Below are 26264 nucleotides of genomic sequence, written 5' to 3' on the forward strand. Positions count from 1 at the left end.
TGCACTTAAATAATAAGCACATGAGCGCTCTTCCATGGCGGCTGCATCAAAATGCAGCCGCCATGGCTGAGATTTGAACCCACAACCTCCATACCTAGCAGCAGAACGCCATAAACACTAAGCCACTGAAGCAGGTAAAGAAAGGAAGATCCAGGACACAAGGCATTAATGAAAGCAAAAAATTGACATCCACCCAAATTGTATCACGAACCTACAAACAAAATCCGTACGGGTTTCTTAGATAGAAAGCCTTGCAGTTGGAAGAAAAATTTGCTCCTGGTCTGGGACTTGAACCCGGGACCAACGCCTTTCCGGGGCGGTCACTCTACCATCTGAGCTAAACAGGAGGCTAGCCGATAGCAGGGCAAGGGCGAATTAATCAACAACTTGAGTAACTGGGACACTGAATATGGCAAATCAGTTCTGCAGAAACCCGCAAGGTGGAGTAAAGTACATGAAAGGGAAAAATTGGAATCTACCCAAATTGTAGCACGAAACTATGAAGGAAACCCATACGGATTTCTCACAAAGAAAGCCGCCATTAATCCTCCCTCCTAAGCTTTCGAGGTGTACTAGCTTGAATACTTCCTCTAAGCATGCAATGAACAGCACTGGAGAGATTGTGTCTGCTTGCCCGACCTTGACAGTGTTGTGATCGGCCGTTCACCCCACGACAACCTCCAGTCATGGCTAGCACGATTACGGGGAACGAACGAGTTGACGGCCTCTTCAAAATGGTTTTCAAAACAGATTATTTATGGCCAGCACGGGAGTATCTCGGTCAGGAGAGGTTTGGGCAATTAGCAAGGATACGGTCCATCTCCCGACAGCCGCCCAAATTGGCACTTCCACGATAGAGAGGGAGTCAGTGTATGATCCCACTTCTCGTTTGTGCCCAGTGACTTACGCATGTCTCCGACAAAGCTCCCTTTGGAGGGAAAGGGTAACAGACCTCCGGATTGGTGGGACCTGGTGTCATCTGTCTCCTGACGCCGGATTGGAGGAGGTGACTGAACAATGACCACACAGAACATAAAAAGAGCTAAGGATGGCTGGAGTAATTGGCTGCTACAGCTTCATGAACTGCACTATGAGTTCTCTTGTAAATATAAACTTGTTTGTAAAACGTCCTGATATCGGGCCCAGCCCCCCCACCTTCTCTTACTCCTCCACGAGCAAAGTACATTCGACATCTTTGGACCCCCAGTTGCAATAGGTATTTTTCCACTTTCCTTGTAAAGAATTAAGGCGGCTGTGGACTACTCGCATATATTTCCTAAAATATTCACGCGTGCCTCCTGTACTCCTTGATCACACAATGCTTCCATGACTGCTGGTATCTCTACTGAATCAAATCTGTTTTCATAATCTACGAAAGCCATATGGAGAGGTTGATTGTACTCCACAGGTTTGTCAATTACCTTATTGATGGCACGGACGTGATCCATTGTAGAATATCCCTTCCTGAAGCCATCTTGTTCTCTTAGTTGACGTCAAGTGTTGCCCTGATTCTATTGGAAAATATCTTGGGTGTGTTTTTATACAATACTGAAAGTAAGCTAGTGAACTTATCAATTCTTTAAAATCTGCTTTCTTATGGATTAGCATAACTATTAGCATCCTTCCGGCTCTCTGGTACACTTCAAGTCGTGAGGTATTGCGTATAAAGGGCCACAAGCTTTTCAAGCATGATGCTTCCTGCATCTTTGATTAAATCGACTGTTATTCCATCTGCTCCTGCTGCTTTTCCCAAGTGTGAACAAATGGGCAGAACCTCCAGGGGCCTACCTGTATGATCCTTGTTCCATGCGTGGCAGGTGATTGGTTCTACGCCAAAACAGTGTACATCCATGGCCCAAGAGTGGAGGTGTCACTACAACAAGAGTGTATGCAGAGTTCAGACACTTTTGCACAGTATTGAATAAAAGCATGTCAGCTCACAAAGTCACATTGCATAAGAAAATGTGTGCTATCATCAGTCAATGTCTGCAGATACCTTTACAAGTATAACAAGCTTTTACACAACTGTCATAAAGAACATATATGTGATCCCGCTTCAAATCCACGATGTTGTTCTCTAGTTAGTGGATCTAAATCATGTTTGACTGCTACCACTGTGTTCTCACACTTATTATGTGGCTTTAAACAGCAGGAAAGGCGTTACCAGACACATGAGTGCAGACTGCACCAACTCTATTCACAATGTCGCCTTGTGTGCTAGAAACTGATTCAACAGCACGCTCAATCATGCATAGTGTGTTGATAACATGGACAGCCAGGCTTACAACCATCAGGTGCAACAATTGGCCAAGAGAACAGCCTTGTTTGGAGCTGTGTGAGTCCCGACCCTCTCAGTGTTGTGGACACCTAGTCAGGCATGACCTAAGCGTGCCGCGCATCGGTGCTTATGCGTAGGTCGGCCTACTAATGAATGACGCACCACTTTTCTACCAGGGTGTGCCAACAAAGTGAGCGAGACTGGTGGCCCAGCAAGTCTGCTCACTCTCAAACATCAGGATCACGAAAGATAAACAATGGGCAGTGGTGCAAGGGAGCAGAGTTTACAGGTTCACTTGACAGCTGCCATAAACAAACACAGCAAACATAGCAGGTCATTTGTAGATAAACATAAGTTGGAGAGCAGTTTTTTAAAAAACAAAGCACGAAAAAAAAGTTGTGATTGAGAGGTGTAACTCATCTGTACTTTTAGAGTGCATCTATCAACAAAGAGTAACTTTTAGTTCTTGTTCTCTGTAATAAGATGATCTCTCTTACGGGATGATAGACGTTCGGAATTCGCCGACTGCACTGTCCTACTGTGGATGGTGCCATGTCTGCAACAAGCGAAACGTCTTTGGATGAACACGGGAAGTTACGCGAACATCCCTTTAACTTACCGACGGCAGGCCCTTGAAAATTTGCACGAAAGCTTACTCAACACAAAGAAAAAAATGGGATCGGGGGGGCTATACAATGGGCCTGCCAGTGACAAGTGGCAGCGCGGGCACAGTTGAAAACCCGCTGACGCGTGCATTCTTCGCTCCACTGCCACTTGACAACCTGCTAGTGCACTTGCACACGGGGTCATTACTTTGATCAATTACACGAAATTACCCTACGGCTGGGCGACGTGAAGCAACATTCAACGGCCTTCCGTCCTCGGCCGGCGGAAAGTTGCGGTCGTCCGCACGCCCACTCGCGTCGCCCCTTTTCCGGCCCGCACGGTGGTTCGTTAAAGACACAATTGGAGCACAAAGCAAAGGACTACACAACACAACGAGGACGTCATTCGGTCCGCTTAGGGACCGTTTGGAATGTTTTCGCCTCGGCGCAATCCGGCACAGACTAAACATTCCGGTCGCGGGAGTTACGTCACGGCCGGATCCACTACGCCCGCCGCCGCGTTGAATCACCGCCAGATTTCAGCGCAGAAACTTGAAACGGCTGAAATCACGAAGTGACGCAGAGTTTTAAAGGGGGTCAGCTCACCGGATGATAACCTGGCTGGCAATCAGGCCTTCCAAAAACGTTCTGCAGTCCGGAAACACCGAGCAGGCAAGACGATGCGAAGTAATGCTAACGCGCCCCAATTTTTCTTGACGCAACGCCTTATTTTTGAAATAAGCTGGCGCACCAGAATGAAAGCATGATCGAAACGATCGGCGGCAGATTAAACGCATCGGCGGCGGCTTGACGAACGCACCTGTCACTCAATCAAAGCAAGTGTCGGTACGCACAGAATTATTTTCGGACTGAGCGAAGAACGGCAACTCACCGGCGTCGAAAACCTGTTGCGCTCTCACTAAGACGGAGAAAACGACGCTGCTACCGCGCCTACAGCAGAAGCTAACGGAAGAAGGAACGAGAGAGGTGCGAAATGTCATTGGAGGCAAAGGCGAAGCCGCGCCCAGTACAAAGATTGCGAGTCGTATCACCGGAACGGTGGCACATCCTTCGTCGGCAAACATTTAGGCCTAGTGGCATTGCGGGGGAGTAACCAGTCATCGTAGCCGAAAACTCGGCGAGAATAAAGCTTTGAGACGCAGCCGTCAGTATAAAGATACAGCGATTGAGGCACTTCTTACCTTTGCGTCCGGCAGCTTCGACATGAAAACGGGTGCCGAATGTTGAAGAAAATCAAGCGAGTTTCGTTGACCGGGGAGCTTGCCTCCACGGTTCTTGCGATAAAAAAAAAAACGATTCACACATTGGATTGTGTTGGCTTTGCCGGCGGATGCCGGAGCGGCTAGCATATGGCCATTATCTGGCCCACGACCTACTGATCTGGCCCATGATCTGGCCAAATGCGGCGGTGTTTGAGCCATCTTTGAGCACGTAATATTTCTCTATATCGTAATTTTCAAGTGTTTATTTAATATTTTGAGGCAGTTGTTTGTAATAACAACTTCATCAAACGGTATAAGCAACACATTTACTTCAATCCATAGAGTTAGTATCCTCAATCGAAATAGCCGCGACGGTGTGCTACTGTCGCCAGCGTGTGTCCAGCTGGTGTATTCGGTGCTGCATGGGGGGTTGTGGCTTGCGATGTCAGGAACGCGTAAGCTTGTAAATTATCGTAGGTAATTTTTAAATACTCATTTTTTCCTAAAGTACTTGCAAGTTTAGAGCGCTTCGTTAGTAGCTTCAAGCTAAAAGAATCATGGCAGGCGACTCGGCGGATGCATCGGACAGTATTTCACCTTTGGTGAGTCTTTATGTCGTGATACTTCTCCATTTTCTGCGCGTATAAAAACAGCTTGTTTACTCGTTCTTTGTCAGTTTTCTTGTTCACCTTTACTGAATGTGCTTGTCCTCTCGTTGTCTCTGCTTGTCGCTGTCACTTGCGTAGACTTGTCGATGCTGAAAACTCGCTTCGAGTTCAACCCGCGTGACTTTGGTTTTGCGTGCGCACATTGATAGCGAAAATGACGTGTTACATGCGAGGCGGTTTCTAGCTCGTGATGAGCAGCTTGGCAGCGGTTTTTTTTTTATTTGTTCCCTGACTGCTACTGCTTAAATGCGCTGAACAGGTGTTGATTGCTGCGGCTACGTGTTATTTCTCAGCTTTGCCTGTGCGTTTAGCGTTGCCCAGTGCAAAGTAGTGTTCACTGTACACATCGTCTGTTTTTTTTCTCACTCTGAAAACTTCCTCCTGCATCGCTTCATCACAATAATTCAAGCGGTGCCACAGAAGTGAAGCGTGTCATAGCTAAATAGAGTAATAGCGCTTGAGAAAAACGAAAAAAAAAAAAGTCCATTCCTTCCGTGTATTTTGTCCTATGCGTTGTTACTCTATTTAGCTGTCAACTATGTTTCCTAAAGTAGTGTCGTGCACTTATAACCATAAATTTTGGCTTGGTTCAGGCGCAGAAGGTAATTTCCGTTTAAATATCATTGGTGCCGTGTTCGGCATGTTGGATAATGCATAAAAAGAAAATGTACTGCCAAAACTGGGAGACTAGCCTGCATGTGTCATACTACTCAATGTGCTTGTCAATATGTGTCGTTAAAATAATTTGGCGTGGCTGCCCAGTTTGTACTGCAGTCGCATGTCGCTAAACTTTGGAATTTCCATGTCACTTGGTAATGACTGCGATCTTTGGACACCTATGAGGAGGTCGTTATCATCTCCTCCTGGTGTTCTCTTCTTAGCCAGAACCTGCTGTGTGGATAGTCGGAACACATAAGTGGAAGAAGTGGAGTTGTCTACTTCAGAAAACCTCCAACCTATCTTATCTTTCTTTTTTTCTTTCTTTTTTTTTTTTCTTTTTTTTTGAACGTACACTTGTAATTGGTAGTGTGAGAGTCAGAGGTTACACTCTCAGAAACTTCCTGCAGTTAACTGTCCATCCCTTGGGCCGTACGTTGGTCAACATCTTTTGTCCAGAAGCATTAGTGTCTGATAAATGGCAGGCATCAAGCCTTTTATCGCCATATCTCTCTGTCTGCTCTCGTAACTGTAAACCTAGATCTCACCCAAACAATGTGTCTAGCTGCAATACATATTTTCTTTTTGATGTGACTGTTTGTTCTTGAATGCTGTATTTTGTAGCTTAAAGTGCATTCACTCATCAAAAATGAAAAACGAAGAAATCAGAAAGCATTAGGCTTGCCGCAATTTATTCTGTCTAAAAATTCCCGGGTGATTAGACGCAACTTGCTGTGACAGAAGAATGCAACTATATCGCTGGAGCCCTCTCCATGAGAACCCTCTGTCAGTGCGGGTTCTGCAGTGCAAAACGCCATCCCTAAAGCAACTGCAAGTCGCTGTTGTCCTATGTATCATGTTTTGTCTAGTGCCTGAATGAGACTCATTGTCAGGCCTTTATCTGTGGTGGAAAGCAGAACCTGACCATTGCGCAAAAGACAAGTTAAAGATAAACTAAAACAGTGATCAGAACCAAAGGCGGGAACACTACTGCTGTTAAGTGTCTGCTTATTGTACTTTGTATTTTTTCTTGTGGACTGAATCGGTAGTTTCTAATGTTCATCCGCATGCTTCCTTCAACTTGTGTAATTCTTCAGAAGCATCAGCATCTTCTAGTGTACTCAGGGGTACTAATATGAAAAGAATCCTTTTTCTCGACCCTATTCCTTTCTAATCATCCACAGTTCAGTCAGCAGATCCCGGCGATAACGTGGGCGGAGCATCGCTCAGACCACTGATGGAGCACGAAAAGGAATAGGATTGGAATAGAATTGTTGCAGTATCCCAGCCTAGGATATTGTAGTTGGGCCTCTGCATTTCTTGCTTCACATTAGTGACCTGTCCTGCTGTGTGCCTAAAAAAGAAAATTGCCTTTACCAGAACATAAACTGCCGGCCCAGTCTTTTCAATAAAGTTTTTCTTTTTCTTTACACTAATGACTGTGCTCTCTAAACAATCATGATGCTCAATGATCAAAAGTCTCAACAATCACTTCTCAAGCTATTGCAGATGGTGTGAGCTCAATCAAGTGATCGTTAGCTTTTATTAATTAAATTTTTTATTAATTAGTTTTAAAACAGATGGTAGTGAGTTCCATTGTAAAAAAGCACTGAAATGAACAGATTGCTTGCCATAATTGGTTCGACTTTAGGTAAGATGAGATTTTTCTTAAGAGCAAATCTAGTGGTGTTAGTGTTTTCTAGGAAAGACGGAATTAAAGAAAAGGGGAATCAATTGTTATGTTTATATAACCAGATACCTAGATTATATTTAATTATGCCAGATACTGTAAGGATATTATTGGCTTGTAATAATTGTTTGGCGTTCGTGTAGTATGAGCTAAAAGTTATTATTTTGATTGCTCTATCCTGGATGATTTGTAGTGGCGCAAGATGAGTACTGTATGTATTACCCCGTGTAATTATACAGTAGTTAATATGTGAATTAATGAATGCATTATACAATGATAATAGAGTACAATGCGAAAAAAAGGGACGAGCTCAAATGAGGATGTGTATAACACAGGACATCTTTCTTTTTTTACATTTGAAATGTGGTGATAAAATTTTAAGTTTCTATCTGGTCCGACGCCAAAATACATGCACTCATCGCTCGCCCGGATCGAGTACTGGGGCATGCAAATGGAAGGAACACGAACTAATGGCCATTGATATGAAGTAAAGACAATGAACTTAGTTTGGGCTGGATTAAATTTTAATCTGTTTAATTTACACCAGTGTAATATGTTGAGAAGGTCTGCATTAAGTTTATCTACTAGGCAGTTCATGCTTTTATCGGAGCTAAATATTGTAGTATCAGCATGCAGCAAACAATTACAGTGCGTGCTGAAATTAGTTAGATCGTTAATATAAATTAAAAACAAAAGCGGGGCCAAAATGAACCCTTGTGGTACCCCGGTATTAGTCATTTCTTTTTTTGAGTGAGTGCCGGAAACACTGACCACCTGGTGTGTATTATGGAGGTAACTACGGATTAGTAACAAGGCAGGACCAGATATTCCCATTGCTTCCAATTTTAGGAAGAGTATCTGGTGATTTATAGTGTCAAAGGCTTTAGTTAGGTCAGCAAAAATGGAGCTGGCATAGCTACCAATATCAATAGCTTTCTTTAGATAATCTGTGAGAAATATTAGAGTGATATCTGTAGAATATCCTGATCGAAAACCGAACTGATTGAAAACCGAATCGGAAGATTATTAAATTTGTTGAGATAATTTGTTAGGCGTTTCTCAGTTAGTTTCTCTATTATTTTACTGAAAGATGGCAGTGCACAGATGGGATAATAGTTGGTTAGTAATGAACGAACTCCATTTTTAAATACTGGGGTAACTTTGGCACACTTTAGTTCACGAGGAAACGTCTCTGTTTCAAATATTAAATTAATAACATCCGCAAGAATATTAGATATTGGACAAGCAAATAACTTTATATGACATGGCCCAATATCGTCAAGACCGACACTTGTGACTTTTAGGTTATTGATTACAGAGATGACTTCAGCAGGAGTAGTAGTAAACATGTAAAAAGATTGTGGGAGGCGTGTCAATTGATAATCAAAAAGCTTGTCCAAAGCCAAGTTAACATCAGCAGATTATTATTATTAGATTATTATTTTACATCAGCGGATATGTCCATGATCTTTGTGCCTCTTAAATTTTCGTTCAATTTTGTTTGTTGTAATCTGATTGTAAACCCCAATATACATGTGACCTGGCAAGAACAAACCAGCTGTAAGCTTGTTAGTTTCATATCTTTGCTTTTATTAATGTGCCAGCGCATAAGCAAGTGTGAAGAGCCACGAACAAGCCCCTTTCATAGCACTCTTAAACCATTTAGAAGTCTTAGTGCTTTTTCCAATTTGTTTCTGTTTTGCATTGTACTACTTTTCTTACTTGCACTAACTTGTGCTTTGATGTGTATTCCCGCTTTCGTAATAATTCCAGAAGAGGAGTACACCAGCGATGTCATTTAAAATAACTTTTTGTTGACCTAGTTGGTGTTTACTAAAGGACAGGTTTACTTTTGAAGAGACAAAACATGGGCAGGAATAAAAATGAGCTTCCTTTGTCATCTCTTTCATTCTCGTCTGTGTTTGGTGTGGGTTGTTTTCGTTTCTGTCTCCGTTCTGTCTTTATCGTGGTAAACACGTCTTCTGGAAAGGTCGTGTGCAGTGCTGTTGAACGAGGTTCCTGTGTGGCCACGAGCATCCATACTATTTGTGTCACTTAATATTGTCACACTGGTAGTCCTCACAGGGGCTGTACAGGTTTTTTAGTAGTGTTTCCAGTCTCATGAGCAATTCACCAAGTAGTCAGAGTAGTCGTTGACTTTGATACAAGAACCTGAGCATGAGATTCCAGTGATTGATTAGTTGTGATTGCTTTGTGAACGATTCATACAGTATGGTTGCTTTCAAAAGGCAGTCTGGTACAAAACAGAACTGCGCAAATCGGTAAGATGCATAACTTTCAGTAGTGCTGTTTCAAATCGTTTCACTTGTATCTTAGTAAAAAATGCAGGGGAAATGGTATAGCACTTTGGAGTAGACCAAGGCAGTAGTATGAGTTTGAAGCTAGTACCACGTGTTGTCATACTTTGTTTGTCCTTGCTCTTACAGAGCTACTCAGATTGTCACTCTGAAGTAGACCAAGGCTTGTTGTTGTGCATCATAGCTATTGTTCCTTGAGTCCTCTTTGTCTTGAAGCTCTATCAACTGTGCAATGAATTTTGGGCCAGTTTTGAAGCTTGTGGAGCCAGGTAATGGCAACGTTGTTTTGTAGGTGCAAGTCTTGTGCACAGTTGGCATTGGTGTGCCATCACTTTGCTGATTAGTGTTTGTTATTATTGACGCCTTTTACATTTGTTCACATCATACACTCGGGTTAGTGCAGTGAGCAGCAGTAACTTGAAGACTGGGCTTCCTACAGTTGTTAGCGTTAGGTTTTCCTTTTAAGTGCAGCAGACTTTATTGAAGTAAGTTCTGTTGGGGCCAAGTGAAATTATTTCTCTGTTCCCATATACTTGTACAGTAGATGTTAAGTTCATCCTTGCCCTTAAGGAAGATGCAGTCAAGGACAGCAGAGGATCACATGATGTGGTGAGATTAAGGCACAACACTGAGCTGGTTGTAGATAACTGGGAGTCTTGGAATGGATAGTAGGCTGATGCTGACAAAGGTTGAGTCTGACAGAATGCTTTCAGTGCTGAACATCTTGCAAGTTCTTGTGGTTTGCAGGTTGAAAGAACGTTGTTTGTAGCTGCACTGTTAGAATGTCATGGTGGCAGAATCTTGCATGAACGTTGCAAAGTTGTGATGGTGTCTCTGGGTCCTGATGCCTCAAATTTGCTTCTTTTTGGTCTGTGGTTCTTGTGCTCTCTTCCAGGTAGGACTGGTGTACATATTCAACCTGATTGTCGGCACAGGGGCACTCACAATGCCTGCAGCTTTCAAAGATGCCGGCTGGCTCCTCAGTCTCATCATTGTTGTTGTGCTTGCATTTATGAGGTAAGTCAATCGACTCATATGAGTTAGGTGTTCAACCAGTTGACTCTGTCAGTACTTCTCCATGAAACCTAATAATGCGCGCGCGTGTGCACGCACACACACACAAAAAGGGGGGGGGGGTGGAACCTTGAAAGGGAGCTGAAGACAACGAAATAAGTGGCAGAAAGGAAAGTGGGGTACTCACTGTTAAAAACAACACATTTAGTTCTTTCCATCCATCTTTAACCCCACAAAGCCTGAACACCATTCCACATCAAGGAAATTTGAATAATTTGTTCACCTTTATGTCTGGCCATGTTCATCCAAAAACAATTAAGTGTTAGGTGAGTAAAATTAGTATAGTAATTAATTAGTATTTGGCTTGCTGCAATATCCACAACTAAAAGCTCTCGCCAGTGTAAATGATGCTTTGGGCTTTGCATTTGCGGTAAATTTCCATTACATAAATTAAAATCCTGGACTATCCAAATGTGTAGCAGCAATAATGCAGTGGGCTTTGTCAGTTAAATACTCCTTATATTCTCACTAGGCCACAAGCTTTTATTGCATTTAAAGCAGTCAACTTCTAGTGACTGTTGGAAGCACACTTTTATTTTGCTCTTTAATGGTCTAGTTGAGCAGTTGGTAATGTTCAAAAGAACGGTGACCTCATGTTTACAACACTTTGCAGTGCAAACAGATCTGAAAATTGTTATGTACAGATTTCTGGAGCTCATTTGTTCAACAGCAGGGGTTTATAGAAGTTTTCTTTTACAGCACAATGAAATTGGGATTTTTTGGTCTCTTAAGGGTGCTTTGGTGGGGCTTAGTTGGTGCGGCCTATTGCGTACGGTTGCACTGTCAAGGCGGCATACGTGGGGACACTGCACATTCCCTGTTCACTTCATGTGTTTATGTCAAAGTTCATATTTGTTTTGTGTCCGTGTCCTCATATGTGCGTGCCGCCTTAGCAGTGTAACCATGTACCATACCATCGTGCCTTCTAGTGTTATTTGCCCTTTAATTTCACCGTACACCAAAATAGCCTTGACAGGAAAAAAAATTATATACGTGACGCAAGCAGGAGGTTGCAGATGGAGACAAATATGGTCGCCTGAACACTGCCTTTATTCTTTGTCTTTTTTCTTTACCACCAGTGCACCTTACTGTTCTTGCGCATTGTTGCACACACTGCAGCCTAATGTTCATACAGGAGTCGTGTGGCTTGAAAGTACGTAGTGGCCCGTGCATTCGAGACGAGCGGTGGAATCTATGAGAAGATCAGTGCTGCCTGAAGATGCATGGGAAGCAGGTGGTACACATAATGCAGAAGTGTAGTCAGCTTCTAGTTCCTTAACTATCTGAAAGATTTTATTGAATTCTTCTTTAGGAGCCTCAGCTTGGATGAGCAAGTTGTGCAACGAGATTGTTTTCATGACAAACACCTTCAGTTACTCTTTTTTTTTTTTCCCCGTGAATGTAAGGAGGCACGGTCACATGGTCACAACTGTGGACCCAGAAATCCCAATTTTTTCCAATTTTATAGGATTTATCCAAAAACTCGGAACCCTAGTTGTGTACTATTCCATAATAAATCCTTGCAATGGTATCTAGTGCAGAATACTATCTTGCTTAGAATGTGGTGGCCAGCTTGTTCTCATGACATTAAGGAAGTCATGTAATATCTGCTAATTCACATTTGTCATTAATGCAAGTTGGTGTTATGCTTGTTAGTTCACATACATCATGATACTCAACAGCCGCTACCGTGCTGTTCTTTGTCAGCTTTTCAAAAAGCCATCCAGGACAGGACTGCCTGCATGATAGATGAAAGAATGTACTGACAACACAGCACTGTCATTTGTGACACTTCTTTCTTTATTACGCTGTACATCCAATATGGTTTACAAGTACCTGCTTTACTAATTCTTCAAAAAATATTGCTGAGCAATATTGTGGGCTCCCTTCCATGTGTAGTGGAATAACATTCAGCTTGCATGTTCGTGGCAGGATTCCCTACACATTGGAAACAAAACATTTTCTTAAAACCATGTTCAAAATGTGTTGCAGTGCCCCATTATGTAGACACTAAGGCACATTGTGTTGTCCTTTGGTGTTCCTGTAAGTGCATGCTTGTACTAGTATTTTTTATCCCTGTGCATTGCATTCCTGCTCTTCTTGGTCCTGGTGCCTACTCTGGCAGCTACTTGACAACGACATTTGTGATTGAGGCCATGGCTTCAGCCAATGCACTTGTTCACTGGAAGACGCTGCAGCACTACAAGCGTGTGGTTGATGAGGAGGAGAGCACCATCACGCAGGCCAAGCAGGAGGACATGGTGGTGAGTCACCTGTTTTGACAGTTGTTGCAGTATCAATACATCGCTTTCAGCACAGAGTAGGAATCTCTGGCAAAATTGTGCAGTGTTGTAAATGTACCAAAGGTTGGATCCTCTGTCCTACCAGCTACAATATGAGCTGATGCAGTTAAACCACAATGTAACAAGCACATAATAAATTATTGATACAATGAAGTAGTTATGTAATTAACTACTAATACTAGGTAAAGTATTTTGATGACAGGTGCAATTTCGTTATAAGGTTTGATTGTATAATGTAGCAGCTTCTAGTCTGATTTTATTTTTATCATGAACTATTCTGAACCAGCCAGAGACGCCTTTTGAAAAGGAATAGAAGTTTTGCATTATTATGGCCATGGCTGTGATGCCTTGTCACTGCTGTATGCAGACTTGCATAAACACGTACCACTATAAACTGTGCTCCCTCTTTACATTATTTTTTTTCTTGATTTCCTTTGTGTGGCATTATTTGGTTGTTCCCATACTGCAACACTGTTGCAGAGCTTTCTCCATGCCCTCCCCCTTTTTGCTTGTTGAGCTTTAGCTTTATGCTTGCATACTGGCTTGTTGCAGTTTAATTGCACGAGCACATCGTTCACCTTCTTCTGCTTTGGCTTTAAGACTTTCAGATGCTTGACTAGTTGCTGCATCATTGTTTGAGTCAACTGTGTTGTGAAACACCATATACCACACCTTAACTTTCCTCTTAGCTTAAGTGCAGTGTTTGTTATAGAAGCAAATTATCGTTAAGCATGTCCCAGTAGGTGTGACGTATTCTGCAGATATAGACTGTTCAATGCATTGTATAAGCTATGTGTACCCATTGTGGTTGCTTAGTGGCTTTGGTGTTGCACTACTAAGCACGAGGTTGTGGGAACCCGAATCCCGGCCACGGCAGCTGCATTTCGATGGCAACGAAATGTGAAAACACCCATCTACTTATATTTAGGTGCACGTTAACCCCAGGTGGTCCAAATTTGTGGAGTCCCCCTTACGGCTTGCCTCATAATCAGATCGTGGTTTTGGCACTACAACCCCATAGTTTGGTTTTCTTGCTTTAGTGTTAAGAAAATAACTTCTGCAGCTGCTGTCGGGCCAGTTAACGTATCTTGCCACTAAGGTGTTATGAGATAGTACCACTAGCAACAGTTGGGTGGGGGCGCTGTTGGTCAGCTTTAGTAAAAGTACTTTTACAATTTCTTTTTTTTCTTTTTCATGTGAAGACAGGTTACCGAAAAGTCTGTGCCACTTGCATGGCGGTGCAATTTAAAGCAAGACTTTAGGTTTAAGTGAAAATTCACTTAACCCTTTTAGGCGCTGTGTACACAATTCTTCACTTCAAGATAACTCATGAAAAGTAAAGGCACTGATGAAAATATTAATATTTAAAGCAGGTTGGCTACATCTTGAAACAATTACTGGACCTGTGCTGTGAGTGCGAATATGTATAATGTTCGGTGAAAGAAGTTGAAAGGGGAGCGTTTGCTCTCTTTGTCAGTATATCACCATGTAGTGGGTCCCCCTTTTTCATTGTATTTCATGTTTTACACAGTGCATATTATTTCAGGTGGCTTGATACGTGCTTTCCAGGTATGCTATTATAGGCATAAAATCGTTGTTCTCATATGCGATGTTCCTGTAGAGTTCTCGCACGGAGTCCATATTCTGTAAACTTGACAAAACTCATTCAAGAATCTAAAATTCTTAGTCTTTTCCGCAGCTATACGCTTTTTGTGATTTTGAAGATGCAAGAAGTGAGGTGAACCTAATTGTCAAGACATAATCAATTGGCAACTGAAGGGGTTAACAAGAGCATGTGCAGAACATTGCTATAAAATTACTAAGCATTTATCAATTGCTTTATTGTTATTACGAGCATTGCAAACACTTATACATTGAGGCAAAACAAAAAGAGTAATATAAAAGGGTGCACTTATTGAGGCTTGTACTTTAAACGTGACGTTGTTGCAAATTTCACGATGGACCTCCCGTGGTGGTTCAGTGGCTATGGCTGCCGAGAATGAGGTTTGATTCCCACATTTGGATGGAGGTGGAAACACATGTGTACTTCGATTTAGGTGCGCATTAAAGAAAAATCAGGTAGTGGAAATTAATTTGTAGCCTCTCTTGTTGGCCCATGAGATGCTTTGGAATGTTGGGCCCGTCATTTAGAATTACACAATAATTCAGCTGAGTGCTTCTAGGTTAAAGACTTAAACCATCCCTTGTGCTTACCTTATCTTCCTTAACCTCATGAAAAAGTTCGTACACATGGAAGCTGCCTCGTGCTGAGGTTGTTCAAGTGAAACTTTCTTTCATAGGGGGTAATGTGTAGTGTCTGCAGGATTTTGAACCACTTTGTTAAAGTTTTACTAGAGTGAAAATCAAGACATACCTATATTGATTATCATCCCTTACATGATGGTCTTGGCAGCCACACTAATGCCCGCTGCGCTGTCTGCAATGCTCCTGGCTTTCTTTTTCTTCCAGTACTGTGCCTCGGGGTGCTCTAAGTGCCTGAAATGCAGCGCGTGGCCTACCGTGCAACTCGTAGGTCGCTCAGCGGCCATGAAGGCCAAACTATCAAAGCGAAACTATCTGGCCATTCAGATTGAAAGGGTAACTGTGTGAGTAGTGAGCGCATGGATGTCAGTATTGGCTACGGACACTGTATCTGGTGGCGGACGACAGCCAACTTCCCGTTGCTACACTTTGGGTCTTGGAGGCTTGGCGACTGTGTATACATATGTTGGCACCATACATGTTGTGCTGTCAAGATACGTGCCTTGAGCCTGTTTTGTGATGTCACATTCATTTTCTGCTCCTTTATTGTTTTTCTTCCCCGCTTCTATTTTGTTTCTTGCTGTGGGATTTCTGCTATGGAATGCTTTATCGGTGTGTTGATCAGTCTGCTTGTACACTTGTGCTGTAGTTTCCATTGCTGTGTGCTGGCTCATGTGCTTTTAATGTGGCACACATGCTAAGATTAAAGGAATTGGAGTGGGCCATGTCCTGTAATACAGTATAATCTTGTTAATTCAAACTCTAAAGGGACTGCAAATTTATTTAGAACCGGGGTTCAAACTAAGGAGAGCCCATTCAAATGTAGCCCTCAATCAAGAGTGCAAAACCAAAATTGTCACGGGGTTCGTATTGAAAAAGGCCTCATATTTCCTTCATAAGTGTGTGACGCCATGTGCTGGAGACGCCTAGGTTACATATATAATACTAGTGTGATAAGCTTGTGCATACTGTTTGGTGTGGGTGCGAGAGAAGACATGCAAGAGTGAGCCGAGAAGGATTTTGGCTTGATACATGCCATTCTCCCTCCTGCTCTATTTTGGAGATGGTGTGGTCAAGTGCACGCTTGGAGGGGAGAGTGGGTGAGCATGCAGCAACGTGTTTAAGTGCGCACTGAGAACCTCTTCCCTGTGCCTTTTCAGCCAGTTGGGAAAAGAGGGTGCACGTCCCTCTGCTGGCTCTGTTTCAGTGTCGGCTCCCCAAGCGTCTTTTGTCGTCATTTTTACTTGTGAGTGTACGGCGGAAACTTTAAACGTGGACAAGACAAGTGAAAAGGACAAGCACTCAAGATTATGAATCTCCAACTTGCTCAATCAGCCGCCCTGCTAACGACATATCAAACCTTCTTCTTTGGCTCGAGTTTGTCCAAAAGTTGTTTCATAGGCGTGCGAAATTTTTTTGTGGACATAACCCTTGCGGCCTTTTTGGAGTTTGAATTCATGGGAGTTTTTCTCTATTCAAGTACATAGGACTTTGCTTGGACCATTCCAATTATTCGTTTATTCGATTTAAGAAAGTTAAAACTATCGAGATCTCACTATATTGAGAACAAATAACAAGTGGTCTGTTAGAGTGACGCAGTAGGTGTCAAGGTAAAGAAAACAAATGTAAAGGATTAGTTAAAGTGACATGATTGTGAAATCTGCTTTTGTAACTGTTGCGGGGAATTAGCGGCAAGAAAGATGCATGGGACACACTGTGTGGGGCTGACACAGGACTGCGGCAGTTGCTGGTCTCTGGGAGAGGACGTCCTACGGAAGCAGGTGGAGGGTGATGCTTACGTTTTATGACAGCTGTCTGAACAGAACCGCTTCATCACTCAGTTTGCTTGTGTAGTCAGACATCTACACTTTAATCAAGCGAGCAATGCCAGCGGCACCTGGTGAAGTCATCGCTACCGAGCGTCAGTCAATGGCAGTGTTCAGGGCACATTCTTGCTGTGCTTCTAGCATTACCGGAGCTGGCATTGCCCACTGCATTGTCTAGTAATTGTCAGTGCCATGTTTTTATTTTATATCAATGCCATTGCAACATAAAACACTGAAGGTGGAACACTTGTACACGAAGAGCTTTTAAGAGCACATGCAGAATTTGCATATAAAGGGCTTTCTTTCTTTTTGTTATTGAAGCATAATCATTAATATGAACATTTATTCTAGTGCACTGCAGAGGAGTAGAGATGGAACGGGATTGGGGGGTAGAAGACTTGCCCAGTGCATGGTGTGCTGTGGAAGCTCGGAGTCTGCTCCTTGTTTATCTGTCTGCTGCCTTGTTTATCTTAGAGTTGAACCTTATTTCTTTCTTTCTCTTTCTCGGTTTGCCTCGCAGAACGAACTCAGGACGGATGACATCATCTCCAAGTGTGTAGATGAGGATGAACGAGTGCCTCTTCTCTTAAGCAGTTGAGTCAATGTTTTACTTTTTGTGCCTGCTCTTAGGTTACTTGTTACAATGTTAGGTTACAATACAATATTGCGAGTGTGTGGCTGTTGGCACCTGTCCTCCTGGATTAGAGGGTTGCAAAACTTATCACTTGTAGATGGATTATGGGGGCAAGTTTGGAGCCCAGCCTAAGGTTACTGCATCAAACATTTTTCACCTGTTTTCAGATGCAGCAGAGCGAATGGCAGAGTCCTCACATGTGAACTATTTTGCCATCACTGAACGCTTCGAGCTGGTACGAATCTTTTTTATTTTATTCACCAATTTTGATTCAAGTGGTGCTCAGTTCTTTTACAAGCTCTTTTCTTTGCACAGGGCAAGATGGCGTCCCTCTTTTTCAGCAAAGGTGAAGTCTCATCATGTCTCTGCTTGTGCAGTAGTCTTCAAAAAGCTTCAAAGCCACTCCACAAAAGACAGGATCTGTTGCCAGGCCATTTTAGCATACCTCGTACTCTGAGCCTCAAGGCATTGAGGAGCACTGGTCCCCTGAATCACTGGGGCTTTGAAGAAACGAAAGCCTCTTCAAGGGCCCCCAGTACATTACCTATGAACAGGCTTTGTCAAGTGGCTTCGAAGATTTTATTGGAGGCTGGCTTCATTAGGTAGCAGATGATAGAAAGTCTTCCTATGCTGGCTGTTGCAGAGCATGTTTTGTTAATGCAATGTTGGAGCAATGTCTCATTGAAATCAATTGAGATAGTATCTAATTTCCAAAATTAAGAACATCTTGCAAAAATATTTATGCTGAAAGTTTATTGCAGCTGTTCCAATCTGGTTCAATACTATGCAGCAATGTGTACAGCAAGCAGCTTCCTCTTGTTTGTGTGTTCACAGCATAACCAATGTATTGATAAATGAAAGAAGCGCCTAGCTGTGTGAGCACTTGTCTCCCTTTTTCTTTGGTTGTTTAACTCTGTGTTTGCTCGTGAGTGCTCAAGTTGTGAACATTCTCTGCTTTTCTGCACATTTTTCCTTCATTGTCTGTTGCTTGAATAGGTGTTGCCCTAGTGCAATTAAAAGACACACAAACACGCACATGGCACTAACTTCCAACAATGTCTTACTATTGAAAACCAAGTTGTACTCAAGATGCATTACCAACAAGCCCACAATGCGACCCTCATTGTCTGTTGCATCGTGTGATTGTACTAACTTGCTAAGCTTTGTGTTCTGAAGTGCCCTTGCTGTTCTTCTCAGAGAGTTTGTATTACTTTCATTTCACATCGCTTCTCTTTGGCAGTGGGTGTGAATCTCTTCTACATCTGCATAGCTGTGTACCTGTATGGAGACCTGGCCATATACGGTGCGGCCATTTCAAAGTCTGTTCGTGACGTAGCATGGTAAGCTGCTCTTGTATTGTTTTCTGAACTCGTCGGATTCGGAAGCTTACCTGCATTCACTTTGCACCATTTAGTGATATAATGCATTAATCAAGCGCAGACATTAAAAATTAGCTGTTTTTTCTATTCTCTAGAATGATGTGTCATTGGTAATTGCATCACAATGCAATTGATGGTTCTGTAGCTCAGCAATGAAGCATGACAAAGATTCTGTAAGCTGCATTTAATAATGCATCTAAAGTGAACAAAATTGAAATATTACACACTCCCGTGAAATGTATTACTAATTTGTGAATAGGACTTTTGCAAGACCATTGCAAACAGAGTAATAAATTAATGTTAGCTGTAAATTAATGTACCAAATTGTCTGCTTTAGATGATCTAACAATTGCAGTTTACAGAACTGCAATATGTTTTTTGGTGTAGAGCTACGAATTTGTAAACGTTTGGTTTTCTGGTTTTTTTTTTTTTCCAAGCTTATCAATTTGGGGCAATTTAAAAAAAAATTCAGAACCTCAATCAAGATTCCACTTACGGCAGTCACTAGAATTTAACTTTCTTTAACGGGCCCTGAACCACTTTTCATCGAAGTGAAAAAAGGCATTAAAAGGGAAAATAGGCTGTTTCAGAAATACTTTGCCGCAAAAAGTACTTGAATGCATTCAGCGGAAGCAGAGTTACAGGCAACCAAACACAGCCTCCGCTGCTCTCCCATTCCTTCTTCAATGCCTTGCGCTGCAAAGGCTACGGCGCAGTAGGGCGTGCCCACAACGATCTGCCTTCTACATGTCACCGTGGCGCGCACTTCAAATATCATTTTGGATGTTAACATAGATGCCATGACTTCCGCCTTTGGTGCTTACGACATGCTAAGCATAAGCCAAACGTGGTGGTTGTCAGCAAGCCGCAGTTCGCTTAGCCGATGGACTCATGGCAGCACCCTACTGTGGCCGCAGTATCTACGCCATGTAGCCTACTACAGCTTGATGTCGGCTATCAGGCAATAGCAGCCATCTAAAGCCTGTTTCCTAAAGCATGCAAGCAATTTCCGGAAATGGGCCAGAAATGGTGTGCAAGCAAGTCTCCTTTCCCAGTGCCAGTTTTCTGAGCTGCACACACCGCTGCGATCATGATCAAAACATTTGGAAAAATTTGTTAGCGGCAAGAGTGGCAACCAATGGGGGAGCACCTTGAGCAGTGACATTAAGATCGCGTGGCAGGGGCTTGGCCGAAGCGGGCGCCGGGGAACCGGGGACCCTACCAGGGAACTTGTCCACTTGAACAGACTATGTCTGCTGCCAGTTTGAAATGTCTCACGCGGTCTTCATCGAGCTGTTCATCATTCAAGTTGTGCTGTGTCCACTTGTTTGGGATGCTAAAATGAAGGATTTTCGCAACGAAGTTAAGAGGAGGGTTTTTTGGGAAGACGTTGCGGACTGAAGCGGAAGGGACTCATCACCGCAAGTGACGCATACTTCCATAAAGTAAATTTCGGCGTCACTCGAATCAGCCATGTCTGTTGGGGCCTCAGAATTGCCATTTGCTTCCGTCGCTTTCGAGTTCCATTCTTTGGAGCCATATTGTGTGCACAGGCTGTTTTCTTCTTCTTGCCTCTTTTTCCCTCCGATGGCGACCCCATAAGGGTCTGGACAGACGAGACGAAACAGAAGTCCATACGTTTTGTTTGCAGCACATGTAGGTGTTTTTTTTCTTCTTCTTCTTTACAACTTCGAGCTAGTGTGTTCGTAGTTTTGTTTGGTCTTATTTCTTCAGTTAAAGGTCACATACCCCACGCTCTGCAAGGGTCGCTGCCTTTCTACTACAATGCCTATAGGCAGAAAGGGACACAAGCTTCTTTGAAAGCTGTCCATAGCCCTTTTGCATCCGGGTGGCCGAGATGGCGCCCTAATGCCTTGCGGCATTCGAAAACGAGAGCCATTGGCAGACATGCACATGCTTCAAGCCCAGATGGCAGAAATACGAACCAACCCAATCATTTGCTGCCATGTGGCTAATTCTGTGTACGTGTACTTAGCAAGACATTTAAGCTGTCACCTAGAAAGAGCTAGAAGACATAAATGTGAATTTAAAAAAGTTGTACTAACCGTTCGATAGTGTTTTTATTTTTTGCAAGGTTTATAAGCACGAAAGTGGAGCACCTCCAACTCAATACGCCAATCAAACCCACAGCTCAAACATGCCAAAACATGGAAATGCGGAGCAAGGCGCAGCTCTTGAAGACCACTGAAACCCGCGGCTCACGGGCACTTTTCGCAAGCAACACTGTGCATCAAAGCGGCATGCGTCGCGCCGAGACAAAGCATGTGAAACGCAGCTACGTCTGCATGCAGTGGCCCCATTCAGTCACTGCGACCACCGCCGCGCCGTCACTTACATGGGAAGCAGGCTTAAGGGAATGACGAAATAAAGCATCCGATGACAAAATAAAGCACCCAGAAGAAAGTGAGGACAGGGCCTTCTGTTGAAAAGAGAGCGTGTGAGAGAAAGGTAACTTCGCAATCTGCTTGCAAGCTCCACACACCGCATACGACAACAAAAGTTGGCTGAGATGTTCACAGCAGTGTCTGCTACCCACGGACTACGTTATTTCACCAAGCCCGAGCGGTGGTTCAAGGCCCCTTCAAATGCAACAAATATAATTAAAATCGGCCCACTACTTGTTTTTCTACTTGTTTTTTGCATTTCTGCATTTTACATGTATTTGAATAGGCGGCATTGGGCCCAAGCTGAAGCTTTCTCCTAACTCGGTGAAATTGAGTATTTTTGGTACCCAGGGAAATGGTGGGGGGGGAGGTCCTCATGTAAAATTTTGCTGGAATAAATGACTGTGTCTTAGTGCATAAGCTAGATTATAATTCAAAGGTAGAATTTTGTTTATGCATTGTGTTCTGCCTGACTATATTGTTCGCGAGGTCCTGTTCCACAGAAGATTGTATTGGTTATTGCATGTTTGTTTAATGTCTCATCGTTATAAAAGTACCCTAGCAAATGTTGTGCACTACACTGGGCTGAGTAACATCTGGGGCGCGATCGGAGATATTTTGTTCGATACGCATTCTGTTCAGTTGCTGCAATGTCACAAAGTTGCAGTATGCAAAATTTGTGACAGCGGGGCGGAGAGAGCAGCCAATCGGGAAGCGGTGACCTCCCTGGAAGTTTACTTCCGTCGTTTGTCATCTGCTTGCAAACAGTATAATACAACACCAAATGTTTCTCGCCTTCCAAATAAATGAAATCTTTATAAAAAAAAATGTATTTTTTCTTCTCAAGCCCAAACACGTTTTCAAATAGTAGTACGTGTTACTACTGCAATCTATAACTATTAGGTTCTTTGCGTCGTTTCTAGGTGGTGTCGCGCACAGCGAGAAGAAAAAAGAAAAAACGACGGGAAGAGTGGTGCACTTTTCAAGAGGCAGCGACAACATTCCAGTTGCTTGCTGGCACCGATGATGTTGTCGATTTCTCTATACAACCAACGAATTATTTGTTTCGGGAAACAAAACGATGCCGGAATTCACTTTCTGCCATTTCTTCAAATGCGTTTCGCACCACCACCCGCTCTCCTCCTTCCTCTAGAAACGCCAGCGCAACAACCTAAGTTCCCAACGGAAGCGCCACTTTCTCGAATTAAATTATGGGTTGGATTCAAACGTGCCATTCCGCAGCCGAAAAGGCCGCCTGTATGATCCAATCCAATCCACCAGACGCGCCATGCGAAGCTGTATGAACGCTCCAAACTTCCCAGCTCCCGTCGCGTTCGGCGCCTAGCAGACAAAATGCTTGGTGGGAGGATGATTGACAGGAGCGTGTCGTCATTTTGACGTCGCCAAAAACGTGGCCGCGCCCCGCAGCTGGCGACGTCAGCACAGAGTAGGCCAATCGCGCGCGCCGGTAACCAAACGAACTCGCCAAACAACCATCTCCGATCGCACCCCAGTAGTGTTTTTCGAGAACTTTCACACAGGTTTGGTACTTGCATTCACTGAAGTGAAATGCTAGTTAATGAAATTGTTTTCCTGTCCTTGTCGTAGCCAACTACCAGCGACTTCTGTAGAAAACTTAACCACTGTGGCCAACATCTCAAACGAAACTCATCCAAATGACCTGCCGTGCTGGAAAAGCTCCACCATCACTCGTGGAAATGCTTACAGGATATTTTTGGTAGGGATTTCCATCCTCTCTATGACTAGTCTTTTCTGCTGTGCAAGGCTGGGGTTGCGAAATTGTCTTTGTGTGAGCGAAAATATTGTCACACACTGAACTCTAGCAGAAGGCTAGTTTGCAAATACAGGCTTAGCAGAATGTTAATGCTCTTGACCTGTTGTCATTGTCATGTTGTGGTACTCCTTGAATTTAAGCCGTGTGGTATGCATTACAGTTGATAAGTGGCTGTTGCAGTCCTTTGCTAAGCTTAAAGGGCCCCTCACCAGGCCCCATAGCAAATTTTGGTTATATGCTGGAAGTGGTCCTCTAGGGAGCATTCTGCCGCTAAATTTTTTCAGATCAGCTCATTAATAGCCGAGATAAAAATATTTCAGTGCCACGAACCCATAATTTCAGGAGGCGAGCTCCACTGCATTGCAAGACTCTCTCCACTCGCCCCGTCTAGCCTCCGCAAGCGAAATTCCTTCCCTGCGTTCGCCCATACCGGACCTCAAGGATTGCATGGCGCATATGTCACAGGCCCCGACTCCATTTTTTTCTCCTCGCTTTCCTTTCTCTTTTTTTTTCCAGTGCTGCGGTTTTCCTTTTTTTTTTTTTTTTTTTTGATGGCGTTGCGAGGGAGCTGTGGTGATTGTCTTGCAGTGCAGCGCGCAGCGAGATTTAGCAAGTTTAACGCAGCGCACGATTTTGCACGCTGTGCTCAAGGACACGGGACTAGCGGTATAATGCAGTGCTACATGAATACTGAGGCAGAACAAGCAGATCGCAGAGCACGGTCACGCACTGGAACATGGTAGAAAATTGTAGTTTCGGTACCTGTGCATGTGACTGCACGACCGTGAGGACATGCAGACGAAGCGGAAGTACATCTGTCTTGCTTCAGTGTGAAGTAAAACAAAAAACACGCAGACATGCCATTTGCATGTTTTATTATTTCTCTAAACTTCAATTCATCAATTCAAGCAACAGATCACACAAATAACAGATATTGCCTTGAATAATGCTCAGTCATCTATCACCACGAGCAACATCTCCATCCGGCTCCTTTCTGCAGTACGTAGCAATGTAATTCTTTGCAAACACGATCATTAGCGCGCATTTATGCTCTGCACTTGTCAGCTCAAGACGGCCAGACCTGTTGAGGGGTCCTTTAAGGCCACAGTTCTGATTTGCAGCCACAGCGGGCTGCATTTTGGCGAGGCCCGAGTACAGAAATGCTTATTTAGTTAGTCACAAAAGTTTATGCCATGCAAGACTTGAAATAAAGCTCAATATGGCGAGGCTTGGGCACATATTCTTGAATTCAGTTTTTATTGACTGTATTTCTTTTACTTGCAGATTAATTAATTAAATAGGAGCACCGCACCTTAACAGAGAAGAAACTCACATTTGTTGTAGAAATTGTGTTTTGTAAATCTCTGTGGCCAACTCTACTTAGACTTGGGTCCGCATTTAAGGACCCCACATTATTCGTATTAGTGCATAGCCATCCACCAATGTGTCTTTCATAGCATCAGTGTTACTTTGAAGCATTTAGCCTCGCCATTCATAAAGCTGTGCACAAACTGGCCCAGCAAACTCATGCTCATGATTATTGCAAAGTGGTCTGCACTCAGTGCGTGTTCATTCAAGGTGTTCAAATTTAAGTTGACAGCGACCAACCTCTCTTATTCTGCGTGTTGCTTCAGTTGGCTTTCCTGGGCCTCGTTGGGCCGTTCACCTTCTTCAACGTGCAGAAGACAAAGTACTTGCAAATCTTCACAACCCTGATGCGCTGGATTGGTGAGCAAAAGTTTCTCACTCACTTGCATGAACTGATCTGTAGAGCCAATTTGGCAGTCTCTCAACAATGAGTGTTGCTAGTGTTTCTATGTTTAACCAGTAGTTCAACCTTGTTCGCTGACATGCCAAATTTCCAATGGGCTTTTGAGGCCACTATTTATTACAATAACTCAGGTTGCAGTGCAACCACTGTCAGCATCATAAGTATAGATATATGCCTCCGTTTCCTGTTGAATGCATTATGCAACAATAAAGGTGTTAGTTAAACCAGAAATTATATTCATAGAATAACGTTATGAAATCGTTTAACAAATTCATCATGCAAAAGGATAAAAAGTTGGGCGAGTTGGCGCAGTAACATGATCTTAGATTGTAGTGCGAGGTGACACGGACAGAGACTAGAAGCAAACAGGACGAGCGCTAACTCTCAACTAAATCTTTATTGAAACTGACAACATATACATAGGTGATTGCAAATACCGCAGCATATGAACATGACAGTCTAAAGACATCAGTTAAACGTACCAAGAGGTGGGGAAGCCAAAAAAACAATGAAAATACACTACTTGAAATTAACACACATGCTGTGAAGATACTGAAATTTGCATCCTAACAGAGACAAAGATGTGTGGCTAACGTTAGCCGCAAATCTTTGTCTCTGTTAGAATGCGAATTGGGTGGTGAATGGATGGGTGGGAATGCAAATTTCTCGTGGTGAAAGGCATACACGCAGCTTCAACAGTTTTTAAAACATGCTAGGAGCGCATTTATAGTCGTTCCTTTCAGTCGATAGATTATGTTGAAATTATTTTTCTATTTTTCTGCACACAGCGCAGATAGCACTAAGATACATGCGCTCGCTAATCATCACGTCTCATTCAGACTCACCTGTTCAATAATTACGGGTCCTGAAGTTATGTCGGCGCCTCATCACCACGACTGGCCTTATTACTAACAGCAAGCGTTGAGTCTCATAAGCGGGATGTATTTCCAATCGTATTGCATAATATGGTCCGTTTCCCTACGCAAGAATAAGCTGATATTGTTACTGTTTCTCGCCGCACACTTTACCACAAGTGTGCCACACTTCAATAGACAAGTTGGTATTCTTCATTGTACAATCTCTCGCAGACCACCACATGGTTCACATTCGCACGTAAAAAAAAAGGCCAGTGTCGCCAGGTTTTCGTCGCGCAGTTTAGCACGTGTTGATGTTCTCCGACACACTATACTGCTAATCTGCCTGGAAAAAGAATTGTGGAGGATCACGTAAAAGAAGAAAAAACAAAAAAGAAAACACTCGCCCACGTGGCACCCACCTACAGCAAGCACTGTGCAACTGCACCACGCAGAAGGCTGGCAAAGGCTGTGTTTTGCCAACCAGGGTTACTGCACATGCGCTGAAGACGTCACACTGTG

At 43.3% G+C, this 26264-nt stretch overlaps 2 protein-coding genes across 7 annotated transcripts in view; one reads left to right on the top strand and one right to left on the bottom strand.

Annotated features, from left to right (window-relative positions):
• Arpc1 (Actin-related protein 2/3 complex, subunit 1A) overlaps nucleotides 1-4210 on the bottom strand; it is a 54643-nt gene extending 50433 nt beyond the window's left edge. For 2 of the 3 annotated variants that reach the window (XM_075700993.1, XM_075700991.1), the window contains exons 1-2: nucleotides 4086-4210; nucleotides 1789-1873 (exon numbers count right to left, since the gene is read on the bottom strand). In XM_075700993.1, coding sequence (XP_075557108.1) covers nucleotides 1789-1852 — 64 coding nt within the window. In that variant the 5' untranslated portion in view covers nucleotides 1853-1873; nucleotides 4086-4210. Of the gene's footprint in view, nucleotides 1-1788; nucleotides 1874-3775; nucleotides 3870-4085 lie in introns of those variants that run through there. The other variant, XM_075700992.1, reaches the window with a different exon arrangement.
• A 275-nt stretch (nucleotides 4211-4485) lies between these two features.
• Nucleotides 4486-26264, top strand: part of LOC142589545 (transmembrane protein 104) — a 37965-nt gene continuing 16186 nt past the window's right edge. For 2 of the 4 annotated variants that reach the window (XM_075700987.1, XM_075700990.1), the window contains exons 1-10: nucleotides 4486-4708; nucleotides 10335-10456; nucleotides 12639-12777; nucleotides 15286-15420; nucleotides 17425-17497; nucleotides 17706-17773; nucleotides 17854-17884; nucleotides 18779-18878; nucleotides 22931-23060; nucleotides 24752-24845. In XM_075700987.1, coding sequence (XP_075557102.1) covers nucleotides 4664-4708; nucleotides 10335-10456; nucleotides 12639-12777; nucleotides 15286-15420; nucleotides 17425-17497; nucleotides 17706-17773; nucleotides 17854-17884; nucleotides 18779-18878; nucleotides 22931-23060; nucleotides 24752-24845 — 937 coding nt within the window. In that variant the 5' untranslated portion in view covers nucleotides 4486-4663. The remainder of the gene's footprint in view (nucleotides 4709-10334; nucleotides 10457-12638; nucleotides 12778-15285; nucleotides 15421-17424; nucleotides 17498-17705; nucleotides 17774-17853; nucleotides 17885-18778; nucleotides 18879-22930; nucleotides 23061-24751; nucleotides 24846-26264) is intronic. The other 2 variants (XM_075700988.1, XM_075700989.1) reach the window with 2 other exon arrangements.

This window comes from Dermacentor variabilis, chromosome 8 (genome assembly GCF_050947875.1).
Source record: "Dermacentor variabilis isolate Ectoservices chromosome 8, ASM5094787v1, whole genome shotgun sequence".
Taxonomy (NCBI): domain Eukaryota; kingdom Metazoa; phylum Arthropoda; class Arachnida; order Ixodida; family Ixodidae; genus Dermacentor; species Dermacentor variabilis.